This window comes from Manis pentadactyla, chromosome 9, assembly GCF_030020395.1.
Source record: "Manis pentadactyla isolate mManPen7 chromosome 9, mManPen7.hap1, whole genome shotgun sequence".
NCBI lineage: Eukaryota > Metazoa > Chordata > Mammalia > Pholidota > Manidae > Manis > Manis pentadactyla.
Genome location: NC_080027.1, coordinates 31,742,470 through 31,756,975, shown reverse-complemented (window position 1 = coordinate 31,756,975; position 14,506 = coordinate 31,742,470). Strand labels below are relative to the sequence as shown.

Below are 14,506 nucleotides of genomic sequence, written 5' to 3'. Positions count from 1 at the left end.
GTAACGAGATGGCCCTTGACCTCTCCAGACACTTGGCGGAAAAAGCAAGAGAAAGAAAGTTCTAGGTATAATTAGGTAGTCATTGAAAGGAGAAATACCATCTTAAAAAAAATCAGACTAGGCTTTCTTTTTCCTAAATTTATCTGATTTCTGTCCATTCTCTACTGGATTGGTCTGTTCCCCCTCACCAATCATAGTTGTGGTGGGCATTTGCCAAGAGTTCTAGAGAAGAGTGATAAACAAAGGGAAATGTGACACGATGACAGTGGGGCTCCTGGAGCACCTGCAAGCAAACTGAGAGGACTGTAAAGTGAATGCACTGGCCTGAATGGCTCTATTTAACACATGCAAAATCAGGTGTGAATTAACACTTAACCGCAGCCTAGAAGGTCCTCTCCATCCACTCAAGGGGAGGACATATAAAGAGATAATCTCAGTATAATGTGTCAAGTACTGAGGCAGATGATTTTTAGGTACTGAAGTGGGTAAACAGAGATTAATTAATTATAACAGACAGTACAGATAATCCATACCTATTTCCAGAAATTGATGACATAATGTAATTGGAATAAGGACATTCATGTAATTAGTGCAATTCAAGGCTTTGTCTTGTATCTAAATTTTCTGACTTCAAACCCTATGTGTTTTTCTAGCAGGGACAGGAAGTTGAGGGCATGTGGAGTGGGTTCATATAAGTATACTTCAAAAATAAAACTAAAATGTAATGGGCTGCAGGTATAGAATTTAGTGGGTACAGAATTTCTGGGTTGCAAGATGAAAAAGATCTAGTGCTCTGATACATACCAATGTGAATATATGTAACATTACTGAACTGTACACTTAAAAGTGGCTACATTGGTAAATGTAATTTTATGTGTTTTTACCACAATTAAAAATAACTCTTAAAATGTAATACGATAATAAAAAGGGTTATAACATTAATATGCCAATGACCATTACTGTTAATAAAATAAATACAACTAACATATATGGAGCACTAACTGTATGCCAGGGACTGCTAAACATTTAGCACAAACTATCCCATTTATTCGAACAGCTCCTTCTGACAAATGCAAAACCCAAGGCTTAAATTAGGTGACATACTTTAGTCCCCACCCCCCCAATCAGAACCAGAGCTTGAGCAAGACTGACTATAAAACCGAGGCCTTAATAGTCACTTCCCACACCAACTCTCCTTATTAAGCTGGGCAAAGTCTGCAATTCAAAATCAGATGCACATTTTCTCCTGTCTCGTGCACACATGGGGAACTAGGTAAAGAAGATGACACTTCATCAAAAGTCACTGATAAACGGTCTAAAGGGAGGATCACGTGGGAGAGAGTCTATAGACACTGTGACGACTGTCAGGAGAGGCTCTGCACAGCTGAGGGTTTGTCAGATACCCAGCCTCCCAGTGTTTCCATTCATTTACACACCTCTGTGGCATCATCTGTTGCAAAAGAAGGTCTTCCTAGGTGAAGAGATGACGTCTATCTGTGCCTTGACGTCCAGTGAGTCATTCCACTGTCGTCATGTATCAGCCTCCTCAGTATAGCTCAAGTTTACCCTGTGGGGGCCTTGCAGGTTTCCTGGTGAATTTTATATTTATTCTGAAGTAATTGCATTTGACACTCCAGGCTGACTAATATCTATGTGTGACCAAGATAAGTCATAAGCTACCCAGCTTTTGCAGTTGTGAAGAAAGTTACAAACAGAAAAATACAATTGTTCATTGAGAAGGTCATTGTGCAAATACCATGTCTAGACTCCTTCCAGAGAGGGCAAGCTAAGAGCACAGGTGTTTCCATTGTCTGCCCTTGCAATTGGGTTACAGACAGCCTTGCTAGTCAAGGTATGGTCCAGGGACAAGCAGTAGCAGTTTACCTGGGAGCTTTTAGAAACACAGAAGCTCAAGTTCCAACCCAGAGTTACAGAATCAGAATCTGTATTTTGACAGGATCCTCAGGTAATTCATATGCACATTAACATTTGAGTAGCTTTGATACAGAATGTACAAATTCTTACCTTTAGGAATTTAGTGTTTACTGAATATGTTTTGCAAACTAAATAACTGTATAAAAAGGGAACAATAATTAAATATGCTAGGCAAGATTCTCGTACTAGTTATACAATACTTTTGCATGGATTTTCCACTTTAATCCTTTTAACAACCTTGAAGATCTTATCTATTTTCTTACTGACAAGAAAATTGTCCAAAGACAGTAAAAAGACCACTCACTTTTTTAGGGTAGGATTATTTGAACCTAGGCATTCCAGCTCTAGATCCTCAAATTTGCCCTTTAAGTCACACTACCTCACTAGAGGAATTCAGAAGGTCGCTTGAACTTGGAATGGTCAGAAAAAGTAGAACTTCACCTGAGATTCAAAGAATGGGTGAGGTTTGCATAAAAGAGGGATTCCCCAAATGGAGAAATAACAGTCTTAGGACCACCTGGAGATAGGCAAGTGGAAGTATTTTTCAGGAGAAGGCTGAAGAAAATACTTAAATGTAGGGTTTATGCCCTGCCATGAGCCACAGGAAGAAAGGATGAAATGATGGAAACCAGATCATGGGCGGCCATGAAAGCCAGGCCAGAGGGTGTGGCTACTTGGTAACTTGGCAAAAGGACTGTATTTTCAGAAGACATATTATCCCAGTTTCATGCATTAGGCCTTTATTGTAAACTTTTACATGCAATGGATAATGAGTAAAAAATTAAGAGATGGATAAATTCCAAGGAATGCTTTAGAAACCTCTCTCTGCACTACTGTGCTGTGGCGATTGAACCTTTTGTAATTCTGTACTTGGCTGAGCAACTGCTCGCCATCCCCAGGCCACCTGACATCATTATTTTCTGAGGGGCACACAGTGCTTGCCAGACAATTTGAGAAGGTGTAGGGATGAAGAGCACATTGGCTAGGAACACAGATGTCTTTTAAGTTGGCACTGGGTGGATGTTCTTCCCTAGAGCATCAAAAGAGTGTGGAGTAAGTAAAGTTGCCAAAGTGGACCTAAAATTATACAATTGGGTCAATGATGTGTGAATCGGAAGTGTTTTTCTAGTAAGGGTCACATACACAGAGCTTGATTCCTAAGCAATTTGACAAAAAAATGAATAGTTGTTTGCTGTTTAAGAACAGGAAACTCAAATGTAACCATACAAACACTAGAGAAATACCAGTTTAATAAAATGTAGAGATTAAAAAAAAGAGGAGAAATAAGGGTAAGGAAAGTTAAGGAAGATGACAAAGGCTAAAATGTAGACAGATGCAGAGGAAAGGAGGAGAAAAGAAGACAAAGAAGGAGTAAGAGGAAAAGAAGGCACAATGGGAAGACAATTTATGGGAAGTCATCAAGGTTTTCAACAGTCGTTATCTGCTTTAATAGTGATCTAACTCGATGTGGTAGCTTTACACCGATGTCATGGATAAGGAAACTGATATTACTAGAGATCAAGTAATTTTCCCCAGATCACATTGTTGGTAAGTAGTAAAACTGGAAGTCAAAGATTCAATCCATTCAAACCCCAGGTGATACTGAAATAATGTCAGTCAGAAGCCAAACCTTGGTACTAAATACTCTAACACATGTTTCCTTATCTGCAAAATGAGGTAGTACTTGTAAAGCTACTGGATACAGTAAACCCCACAAAGAATAGCTATCAACCATTTGAAAAGGATTAGTTAGCATACTAACTACTGATAACTACAATTCTAAATCTCCCTTGGCTTGGAGTCCAAGTCTGAGGAATAAAAACTTGGGAAATCTTGGAGTTTGGCAAAGAATCTTCAAATCTACCAGGCACCAAACTCCACAGACTGATTCAATAATGCCTTCTCTATACATGTCCTGCTATACATTAAATGCACATAGTTTACACTGTGACTAATTAAATATTAGTTTACATTTAATTCAACATATCATTGTATCATTAAGTATTATCTCTGTCAACAAAATGTAAAAGTATAACCACTCTCAGATAGTTAAAAAGGGACTGCTTGTATTCGAAAAGCCTGGGGATGTCTGTGAGTTTAATCCTCACAGTCTTCCCCACAGAAGAGGGTAGAGAGCAACCAGCTGAGACCTACATCTGGCCTCTTTTCCCCTTGGACAACCCTCATCCCCATCTTCTTAATGATTGTCCTGCTCATCCATTCTGCTCAGGGCAGAGACAAGTGATTTTTTTCTAATGGCAATTACTGATTCTCTTGCTTTCCTGTTTAAAATCATTTCATGGGCCCCACTGCCTTGACTGAAGCTCAAACTCCAGCTGGGCATAAAGATCCTTCTGTGATCTGAGCCCTCCTGGCTCCCCCAGACACTGGTCTGAGCCCCAGCCTGTTGAACTACTTTCACTTCCTAGAACAGGCTAGGAGCTCCTTCTTGCTGCCCTACTTTCTACTTAATGTTCTTCCTTCCTGCCACTCGTCAGGGCTAATTTCTCAGCCTTTCATGTCCCTGCTTTGACATTTATTTCTCCAGGAGCCTTCTCCGATTATCTTGACAAGCTGAGGGACGGGTTCCTTTCTCGGCAGCCTAAAAGATCCCCGTAGCATTGGTTACATTGCATTGTGACTGCCCAGTAATTGGATTCTGAGCTCTCTGAGCATGGAGACCATGTCTGATCTGTCTTCCAGTGCCTGGTGTCATGCCCAGAACATAGCAGGTGTTCAGTAAAGATCTACTCAATACATTTTAAAACTCCATGAAAGGAATCCTTTCTCCAAAGGTGGAAGCACAGTTTTCTGCTTGCTTGTTTGTTTTGTTTTTGTTTTTAATTTAAATTCCTTGCAGAAGAAAACTAAGCATCAATAAATCTATAGTCAGAGTCCTAGGCACAGAGACAAGAAGTGAGGGAGCAGGGTCATTAAAACTGATGGTAAGGATGCTAGCAGCCATGGCGGTGAGTCCTGGGGTCCATGGCCAGGTCACTTACCCTCACATTTCCCACCTAATCAGTGGAATTCATACCAGCTGCTCAGTTTCTCATTTCTACAAGAACTTCAAGGTCCCTCAGTAAGTTTTATAGGGAGTTGGTGAGAAAATTTAATTGAGTTAAATGGGCATTGCCTTAATGTACTATATTTTTAACATGTAGTTTATATAATATGTATCCTTGAGGGTGTGCAAACTGTTCGAAACCTTTCCAATTGCTCTTCAAAATGCATTCCAGAAAGAATGAGGCCACAGGCATGGATTACACCCATTTTGCAGATAGAAACCTGAAGGCAGAGGGCTCCTTTTGGGGTTTCCTTTTGAGCACATAACAGGTTTTTGGCAAAGGGGTAGTTCTTTTTTCTAATCCCTTTTCTTCCCCTTTGCCATCTTAGAGACTTGTCTCACACCATCTTTAATGTTTTAATGTGTTTGGCTTTTTACAAATCTTTCTTCTTCTACTAGACTTTAAGCTCCTTGCAGGTAGGAGCTAGACCTTACTTTCCTTTTTGTCCTAGCTTAGGATCTGGAACTGTGTAGGCATGCAAAAAATATACGCTGAAATGTTTGCCCAATTCTTAAAAGTTCTCCACTAACCATGTTCTTAGACTTACAGTCAGGGAAGCCTCTCTGTCTTGTGATGTATTGAAGAAAAATCTCAGCTTCAAAAGAAATATATACTTTCTGGTACTCACCACTTCTCTCAGTTCCACTACTGTGACACTGCTTCACACTCTTCAGTGAAATGAAGCTCCTATCTTTTCAAGGAAGGGCAGGGTCCCTTTCAAGATTAAAAAGTCTTAAATGTTTCCTTTGAATGCAACAGGAAGGACATGATTTGCAGAGCTGGCTCCAGTAACACTGACACCAGTACAAACTGAATAAAAGCAGTTCTCTGCAACTTTAAGTTTAAACAACTCATCTAATGAGTTTAACCATAGAGGAACCAGCTAAATATATTTTTCAAATAAGGTAAATCCTTGATATTAAGGCAGGTGCAAATCTGCCTGGAGATTAACGGGTTACCACTACATCTTGAAGGAGGCAGCTAGAGAGAGAGGAGCAGCTGAAGGGTTTGTAGGGGCTTCGTCTCCTGGTTCAACAGTAACAGCAATGAGCAGAGAGGGAAAACAAAAATTAAAAGCAACTATTCAATTAGTTCAGATGGAGAAAAACAGACCATAAACTAATTGATTATAGCTATCATGACAGCTGCTTACAGTGTCTGTCTATAAAAATACAAGGCCAAAAAAAAGAAAAAACACCCCACAAAAAAATGCATGGTCCTGTTTGGCCGCCTTTCATGGGTTCATTGGTGAAAGGCCCACAAATAGATGATGCAATGAAATCCAACCCTTCCTGGCTAATTAGCACAGTGAACCCAGTGATGTGGCAGTTGTAGTGGGAGGTCTAGTCTGCCAAGTGCATAAAGTCTGATAGTCTTGCTGACTTTGGTCTGGAGTGCCTCGGGAGTCAAGTGCAATGTCACACTGCCATGTGTAAAGGCAGAATCTTTGGGACACAGCTTTTCTGTGACTAAATGACTTACAAATGATGACACGAATAGGGCCACCGATCCACTGTCCAATGATCATCTGCATCTAGGTGTTTCTTTAGAATTAAGACTATTTGCCCTAAAGCCCAGTCCCCACCCCCACCCCTCCTTGGCCCATGATAGCTGGTGGCCCATTCTGCTCAAGGGATTACAAAGACCTATGCAGCATACACCCTTGGAAGGACAGATAGATCATAAATAGCCAATTCTAGGGCAATCTGCCTGGAGTTCTTTGCTAGTGCCCTAAGGGCCCAAGGGAGAGGGCCATTCACTCTGCCTTTGGCGAGGGAGGATAGAGAGAGCAGCTCTCAGAACTGGTCTTTTCGGGTCATTAAGAGTTTGTCAGGCATATGGAAAACACTTTGCACAAGATCTAACAAAGATTACCTTTTCAAGTAAAGAAATATTTTGTTATTTAGGAAAGTAACACTTGCTAAGTAATTGGGAGGAAGGGTGTTTTGGCAGGGAAATATGCACATGCAGGCATTAAGAAATCTCCCATGTTGGAAACAAGAACAGTTCTTTGAGGCTGGACTATAGTGGGAGTGACAAGGGACTTCTCATTTTAGCAAGATGACTTTGTTGGCAAAGGACAGAGTGGCCTGAAAGGTTCAGAGAGGAGGGTAAGTCAAGGAGGCCAATAAGGTGGCTGTTATAAAAAGTTCAGTGAAGATGAGTGAGGCTGCTCTCTGGGGACAATACTGAGGAAATGTTGCCCTGGGGAAAAAAGAATTAGCAGGAACCAGGTTCTAACATGTAAGGCCGGCCTGCACCTCTCAGGCCAGGCCAGTCTCTGGGCAAGTGAAGGTCACATTCAAATCCAGACAAGCACAGCCAGGACTAGTTTTGTTCTTGGACTCCAGCACCTATAGGCACTAGAGCAGTGGTTCTCAGCTCTGCCTGCACCTCACCTGTGCAGCACTGTTACAACGCAGGTGCCCCGGCTCCCTCCAGACCTGCTGAATCAGAATCCCTACACTTCCTATGTGCCCCATAGAGCCAGAACTGAGAACCACAGCCCAGTCAGCCTTCAAGTAAAACAGAATCTTACCCAGTGCCTTTCTCAAGAAGTCTCCAGTTGTGTGCATACGGTAATGGGCACACATGGTAACCAGAAGGGGACGCCCCTGGGGCAAGCTGGTCATCCCGGGGGAGGCGGCACTGTTAGCGAGGGAGTAAGCAGGGCTCTGCCACGATGTGACTTGAGCATCTTGTTCATGAAAGCTTTGAAAATGCTTCTGATCACACCAGAGTAGGTGTTCCAAAAGAACTTAGGGGCTGACTCTACGGAGGAAGAATACACACAATGTAGATTCTCAATCACCAAATGACAGTCAATAGGGAGGCAGGAGAAAACACAGGTCTCAGCTTTGGTCCCCCACACGTGGGCTGGGTAACTTCAGGCAAGTTCCCGCTGTATAGTAGTACACTCTGACTCTGCAGCCAGAACTCTGCACCCTTTGGAAAAGACAATCTTTGTGAAAAGAATGACATCCCTCTGGATTATGTCTCAGTTACTGAAATCGTTTCTGTTTCCCAAGCTCTTACTCTACAAAGATAGTATTCTAAATGCAGTGCATTCCGTATCTTTCTCAAGACCTCAAAAACCTGGGAGAAAAATGATTACTGTCTGCTGATGGAGGAATGAGTTTCTGAGAGCCTAAAGAACATGGGAAAGCTCACCAAGCTTGGACCTCACCAAGATCCAATGCAGAACCCCAACACCAGACAAAGCCACCCCTCTGTTCCTGCTAGTGCAGGCACGGCCCGTTCCAGGATTCACAGCCCATCATGGAATATAAACTCCTCGTGATCGAAGGATAAATAAAATTCAGGTTTATCTTCCAGTCCCTCCCCCAGAACTCCTCCACTTTTTAAAAAAGTTACTGGCTATTAGAACAGTGAGAGAAGAGGGCAGGAAAAGTTCTGCAAACAAGACCCCTCTCTCCGGCTGCCCACAGCGACTGAGCACCTCTAGCAAAGGCGGCATTGAAGAGGCCTCCTCTGCCAGATGCTCATCCCTGTTTCTTTGAGGAGAAGAAACCAAAACTGCCTGCACCTCACCTGCGCAGGGAGATAGAGCAGGGAAATGGCACAAGGGTCATGTCATTGTAAAATCTACGGAGCTTGTGAAAAAGGCCTAGTTTATTCTGCAACTTAATCTATATGCTGTTGCTTCCTCTTCTACCAGTCGCTTTAATCAAGTAACATTGTAACCAGGACAAGAGACAAACCTCCAGAGTATAAATGAACATAAGTGGGTAAAGAATGTGAACCCCATCTACACAGACACCTAAATAACCCTATTGTTAAGATGTAACTGCAAAGGAATTGTTAATCACCTGTATACATCATGCCTTATAACAACCCCTATTCAAAAGCCCCCATAAAAACCTAAACCCTTAGGCACACCTCCTCTCTGAGGTCACCACACACCCATCTGAGTGTGTACTGTCTTACCAAATACACTTTCTTTCTGCGCAAGCTTGTTGCACTTGTTTGAACTCTTTCATGATAAAGATGAGAACGCATTGACGTCACCTCTGGTGGTATGTGTCTTTGTCGCTTTGCTGTTTCAGTTTTCTAGTCCTAAACACAATCTTTTTTTTCTCTCCCTCTTTCAGACCAGTAGGGAAGTGGCTGTGGGACCCTCAGAGTAGGGAGGGGCTTGCATGTTCCCCATCACCTGGGGGGCCTGGATGGAACTGCAGCAGGTCCATCATGTTGGTTAGCAGCCTGCCCAAAGAGTCTCCTTTGCTTGCTTTGGGAAGTTCTCAGAACATACACTCACTCCACCCACTGCTCTATGGCTTCCCCAAATTCTGGGGTGGTGGGATATCATTTCTGTCTCATGCTGATCAAGAGGGCCCTGGACACAAGGTGACCCTGGATTTAGGAGCTGGCAAGGGCTTTGCCCTTTGCCAAGCAGGAGTCCCGTGGATTTTCCTTTTCTCCTTGCGCTCTACTGCCCGCACAGCTGCAGATATTTGCTACTGCTCTTGCTTTAATGAATTCCTTTCTTGCTGGCACTTGTTGGACCTGAATATGATCTTTATCCCCCATCAGAGTCAAAAGCCCTCCCCCATCCAGGCTGAGGTTTTGCCTGGCACATAGGGAGAGACCTCCTCAGACATGGCTGTCTGGCAACAAAAGTACCCTGGGAGCCTGAGAGTCCTGTTAGCATTTCGTGTGTGAATCTGTTGATCAGATTAGTTCCTTTTAGAAGTGAAGCTGGACACTCAGGGAGAATTTTGATATGAAAAATGTAGCTGGGTCTTTAGCACATGAGAAATGAAGCTCAGAGTTCAATGACTTGTTCAAAAAGCCAGCTGTTAGCAGACATTAGCAGACATACCTTTACCCTAGTTTGGATACAAGCAACAGGAAGCAAGAGAAGGAGAATAGTTGTCCGAAAGGTTATAAGGGCTCTGACACTGCAAAACTAAATCAGAGTGAGTGAGTCCATTCATTCATTCAACAGACACTGATTATTGAACCACTAACTATGGGCAGTGTTTGATTTGCATGGTGCCAATATGCATGAATTTCCATTACTATGACTTAATTAAGTAATGCCAGTTCCGTAACAACGCCACTGAAATTTGTTACCACAGTATATTAACTCGCTAGTAGCTACAAAATCACTATGTAAAAACCATGTACATCATAATCAGTAACATGTCACTTCTTCAGGAATGGGTCACAGCACACCTGTTACCAGTTCACAGACTGCAAAGCACATTATTTTCATCCTGGTCTCCCAGTAACAAACCCACATGATGTTTTACAAAAATGGATAATCCAGAGGGAATTTTACAACAAAGAAAAAATGCAGCACAGAAACAAAAAAGAGACAGTGCTGTGACATTCCAAGGGATACTGGAATGATGGAAGACACAGCTGACCTGAGAACGTTCCCACTATCACCCTTTGAGAAACGCCAGATAGGCAGCCAGGGGAGCTTAGTAAAGGCAAACTGATGAACATAGTGAGGAAGGTGGTAGGGATGAAAAGGATGATGATGTCCCGGATGAAGTAACACTGGCAAAAAACTTCACAGTAAAGAAACTCTCAGAGATATCTCAGAACATTAAAAGGACAGAGGATACAAGTCTGAAAGCTGATCCAGACTTGGAAAGTATGGCCCTTTGCCAAGGCCTAGAAGAGATCCTTGCTTAGTATCATGTTATATGACCAACAAGAAGAAAAAGGCAAGCGCTGCTCAAACTCCTCTTTTCTGCAAAGAAATAAAACACTTTAATTCTCAATGTTTCTAATATTTAAAACAGTAGTGTGCTAAACAAACGTCCATTTTACTATTTTTTTTTCATTTCTCTTATATTTATAACCAACCAAAAGAGAGTTTTAAATGTTTTGACAAGAATTTTGAAAGGTCACAGGCAAAGGGTAGTTTCTTGGAACGATTGTTAAGATGTCAATTCTGTGGTCTCTCGCACTGTCCTGCAGAGCAAGGTCTGCATGTGTTTAAGGCCTTAGAAAACAATCTCTATCCTCTTGGTGGTCTTGCAGCAACTAAATAAATTATAAAAAGTTGTGTTTAATTGTTCTGCATTTAATAGGGGTAGTAGCCTAGCACGGAACACCCACAAGGGATTTAGAGGGATTATGGGAAGCCAATTTGGTGTCAGGGGTTGTGGAGAGAATAAAGCAGCAAGGAAGTGTTGACTAGACAGAGCTCCAAGTCCCAGGGCCACGCAAATCTCCCAACCCAGCAAGTCTATTGCCTCACCCCACAGGCTGGGGTAGGAGTGTCTCTGGGCTGGTTTTTAAACTGGTTGCCATAAAGCTTACTTGTAAGGCCAGCTCCATCTTAACTGCCATCAGAATGCAGAGATACAGGTTAAGTTTCCTTCTGAAAAATAATACAGAAACTGGAAATGCTAACAAGTGCCACTCTCAGCCAAGTGGTGTGCACAAAGTTTCTGAAAACCAGTGAAAGTGTTTTGATGCAAATCTCTAGGTCCCCAAAGCCACAGAGCCATGCAAAGCAGCATCTGGGGCTGTGAACAGATCTGTTCTTAATGAAATCAGCTCACGGGAGACTATGAAATGATACATCTGGTTTAATGCACTGGCTGTGATTTTTAAAGTCCAAAATGTATTTTATGTTGGGTTGTTTTTCTCATAAACTATGTCTGAAATTTTAATTTATGTCCCTCACCAAGGAAGATGTGGGGCTATGTGATATGCATGCGGATGTATCTAGCAACACAGCTATTAAGAGGTGGAAGACTTCCTAGAATTCATCTTACTCAATCTCTGAACTAAAAAAAAAATTAGGTAAATTTGGTCTAGGGAGTCCAACTGCCGAGTTCCACAGATTCTTGCTTCATAGCAACAACAGCCTGCATTTACTGAGTATTTTTTCTGTGTGCTAGGCACAATGCTGAGAGGGCTTTATTATGAAGCATTATCTCTTTAAATCCTCAGAGATCCATGAAATAATTACTGTTACTATTAGCATTTGACAGATATGGAAGCAGACTTATGTTATGCAGCTTACCTAAGCTAACCATGAGCTGGGATTTGAAGTCAAGCAGAATGATCTGAGCTGACATTCTTAACTACTGAGCTAAGATGGTTAATAAATGACTTTTTCTGGATACTTAACTATATGCCTCAAAATAAGGTAACTACGGTCCCTGTCCCCTAGAGGACCTTAGAGTTCAGCTTTCTCCATATACAACTACTAATTTTTAAGCAACCTTACTAAGTAAATAAGATAATCCCCATTTTACAGATGAGAAAATGGAAGGCACAGAGTTCAGTAGTTTCCCAAGTTTGCACAGCCTATAGTTGCATAGCAGGATTCAACCCGTAAGTCCATTGGTTTTCAGACATGTAAGCCTGTCTCCTAGCATCAGAACTATGCTCTCCCTCCACAGGCTCTGACTATTTGAAAAGAATTTGCATATGTAAATATCTCACCTGAAATCAAGTGTGGATCCAGGCATTTCTGGAACCCATTTAAGTCAGGAGCAAGAATTTCGCATTCCTAAAACCTCTGTGATACTCAGTATCAAAAGTCTAGCAGCTCACATGAGACAGACTTACTGTGAAGAGGCCAGTGGTGAATGAAACTCAGGTACTCATGTGGTTTAGGGCCGCGCCGAGGTGGAGGAAGAAGAAAATTCACCATTTTCCCCCCTGAACATAGCTAGCAGTGGACATCAAAACAGAGCACCCTGAAGATGTCTGCAAGCAGTGGGTGCTAAGAAATGGCAGGCACTGCTGTTGTAGGGAGGGAAGGGAGGAGACCTACCCTGCCGTCCTTTCATTTCAGCACCCACAATTCCCCCCTGGTCTGTCAAGAGAAATGGGTCTGAGAAAAGCAGCATGATTCTCACCACGGCTCCTTAGCCAGTTTCCAGAGGTTTTCAGCATAGCAGGAAGCTGCTTCCCAAGTTCAGCTCTGCTCTCCTCCTGGCTGAACTGTACAGTGTATACACTCCTCCTGCCAGCACACACTCCTGAAGCTCTTGACTCGTGGCCAAAGCCTCTCAGGAGTGGAGCAGGTGGGGCCACCTTGCTGGGCTGGTAGCAGAGCTAGTTTGAGATGCTTTGCAACACAAGGGGCCGGTTTAAAAGGTGGGATCACTCTCTCCCTTCCAACCTTTAAAAAGCAGGAAAGAATCTCTTTCCAGGTGTTGACTGTTTCACTCACCTTTCTCTTTCTCTTCTCAGCTAAAAAGGCTGTGGCCCTGGAAGGCGGCGGGGCTACAGCCCGCCTGGGAAGCCTACTGAGGGGAGCCTAGGAGACGTCCTGCCCCCAAATCCATCCACCTGCCAGCTAGCCTCTGGCGTTTGAGATTAAAGTGCTCATCTGTATCTTCCTTTTAAAATGCAGAAGAGAATAAACAAAGTCATTCATGTTAATTCTTCAGCTGGCAGGTTGGAATCTGGGGGCATCCCTAGGCCAGGAAGTGCCTGCTTAATCAGCCTTGGGTGGAAAGAGTATTTAAAAAGGGCTGGTTAGGGAAGCAGACCTTCTAATCTCACCTTTTGTGTGGCAACACCTGATCAGGAAACTAGGTCCCTCCAATCTCAGAAATCAACCCGCTTTTCTTTTCTTTTTTTTTTTTTGCATTAGGAGATCCCCTAATGTCAACATCAAGACCTTGTTGTTTAAAAGCTTTCTTTGATATTTCAGGATGGATTGCTAAAATTTGAAAACCAAGATAGTTTTTATTCCATCTAAAGGCATTTTCCAAATATACTTAAGGACTCTTAGTTTTCACATATTCTGCAAATCTTTTTTATTTTGTTCTGTATAGCATATGAATGTAAACTAACATACAGATATTGCTATTCATGTTGCCTAAGTGGAGCCCAGACACTTAAATTTCCTTTCTCAGCTACTGATCATGATGGCAATTCAGTTTAGTATGGTACTATTTTCCTGCCCTATCTGTTGCTACACAAATAAGATGTTGTGATCACCATGGTAACCACCTACTCTTTCTCCCTGTTATTTTGTTGATCAAACTTAAAGTGCATGGGCTAGAAAAATCCTGGTATTTTTTAAAACTCAAATAGGTGAATTTATTTAATTTTGGTGCATCAATCAAGCTCACCTAAGATGGAGAGTTATTCAGTATAAATTAAATGTTTTACTTAAAAAAATCAGATAGGAATGTGTTCATCAGAAGCACTAGGAAAACACAACTAGTGGAATAAATCTGCTCAATTGCTTGAAGATTTAAAAAGTGTTCAAAGTAGTGTTGAGGGGGAAAATGGGATTATCACTAATGCTTCTGACTGGTCTTGACAGAATGACTGACCACCTTGATGGTCTTGAAAGCTATGGAAATCTCAGAGGTTTTAGGCTGGGTCATAAACCACACAAGGGCTGTTTAAACTACACCTAGGGGTGCGGGAGTGCATTTTCCTGTATGGATTTCTCTCTCTCCGCACACAAAAACATTAGGGAAAGGATTCAAATGAATAAATGATTTTTCTTTGAAAGCAGAACTTTGATCATTTATTTTACAATT

General features: G+C 42.1%; 1 protein-coding gene across 18 annotated transcripts in view; it reads right to left on the bottom strand.

The window, feature by feature from the left end:
* The window catches only part of DLG2 (discs large MAGUK scaffold protein 2), a 1,919,888-nt gene that overhangs the window by 203,255 nt on the left and 1,702,127 nt on the right, over window positions 1–14,506 (bottom strand). Inside the window, exon 1 of one of the 18 annotated variants that reach the window (XM_036895437.2) lies at window positions 12,860–13,012. The exons of the other annotated variants lie outside the window; for them this stretch is intronic. Within the exon in view, the coding sequence (XP_036751332.1) occupies window positions 12,860–12,896 (37 nt within the window). The 5' untranslated portion in view covers window positions 12,897–13,012. Of the gene's footprint in view, window positions 1–12,859; window positions 13,013–14,506 lie in introns of those variants that run through there. 18 annotated transcript variants of the gene reach the window in all.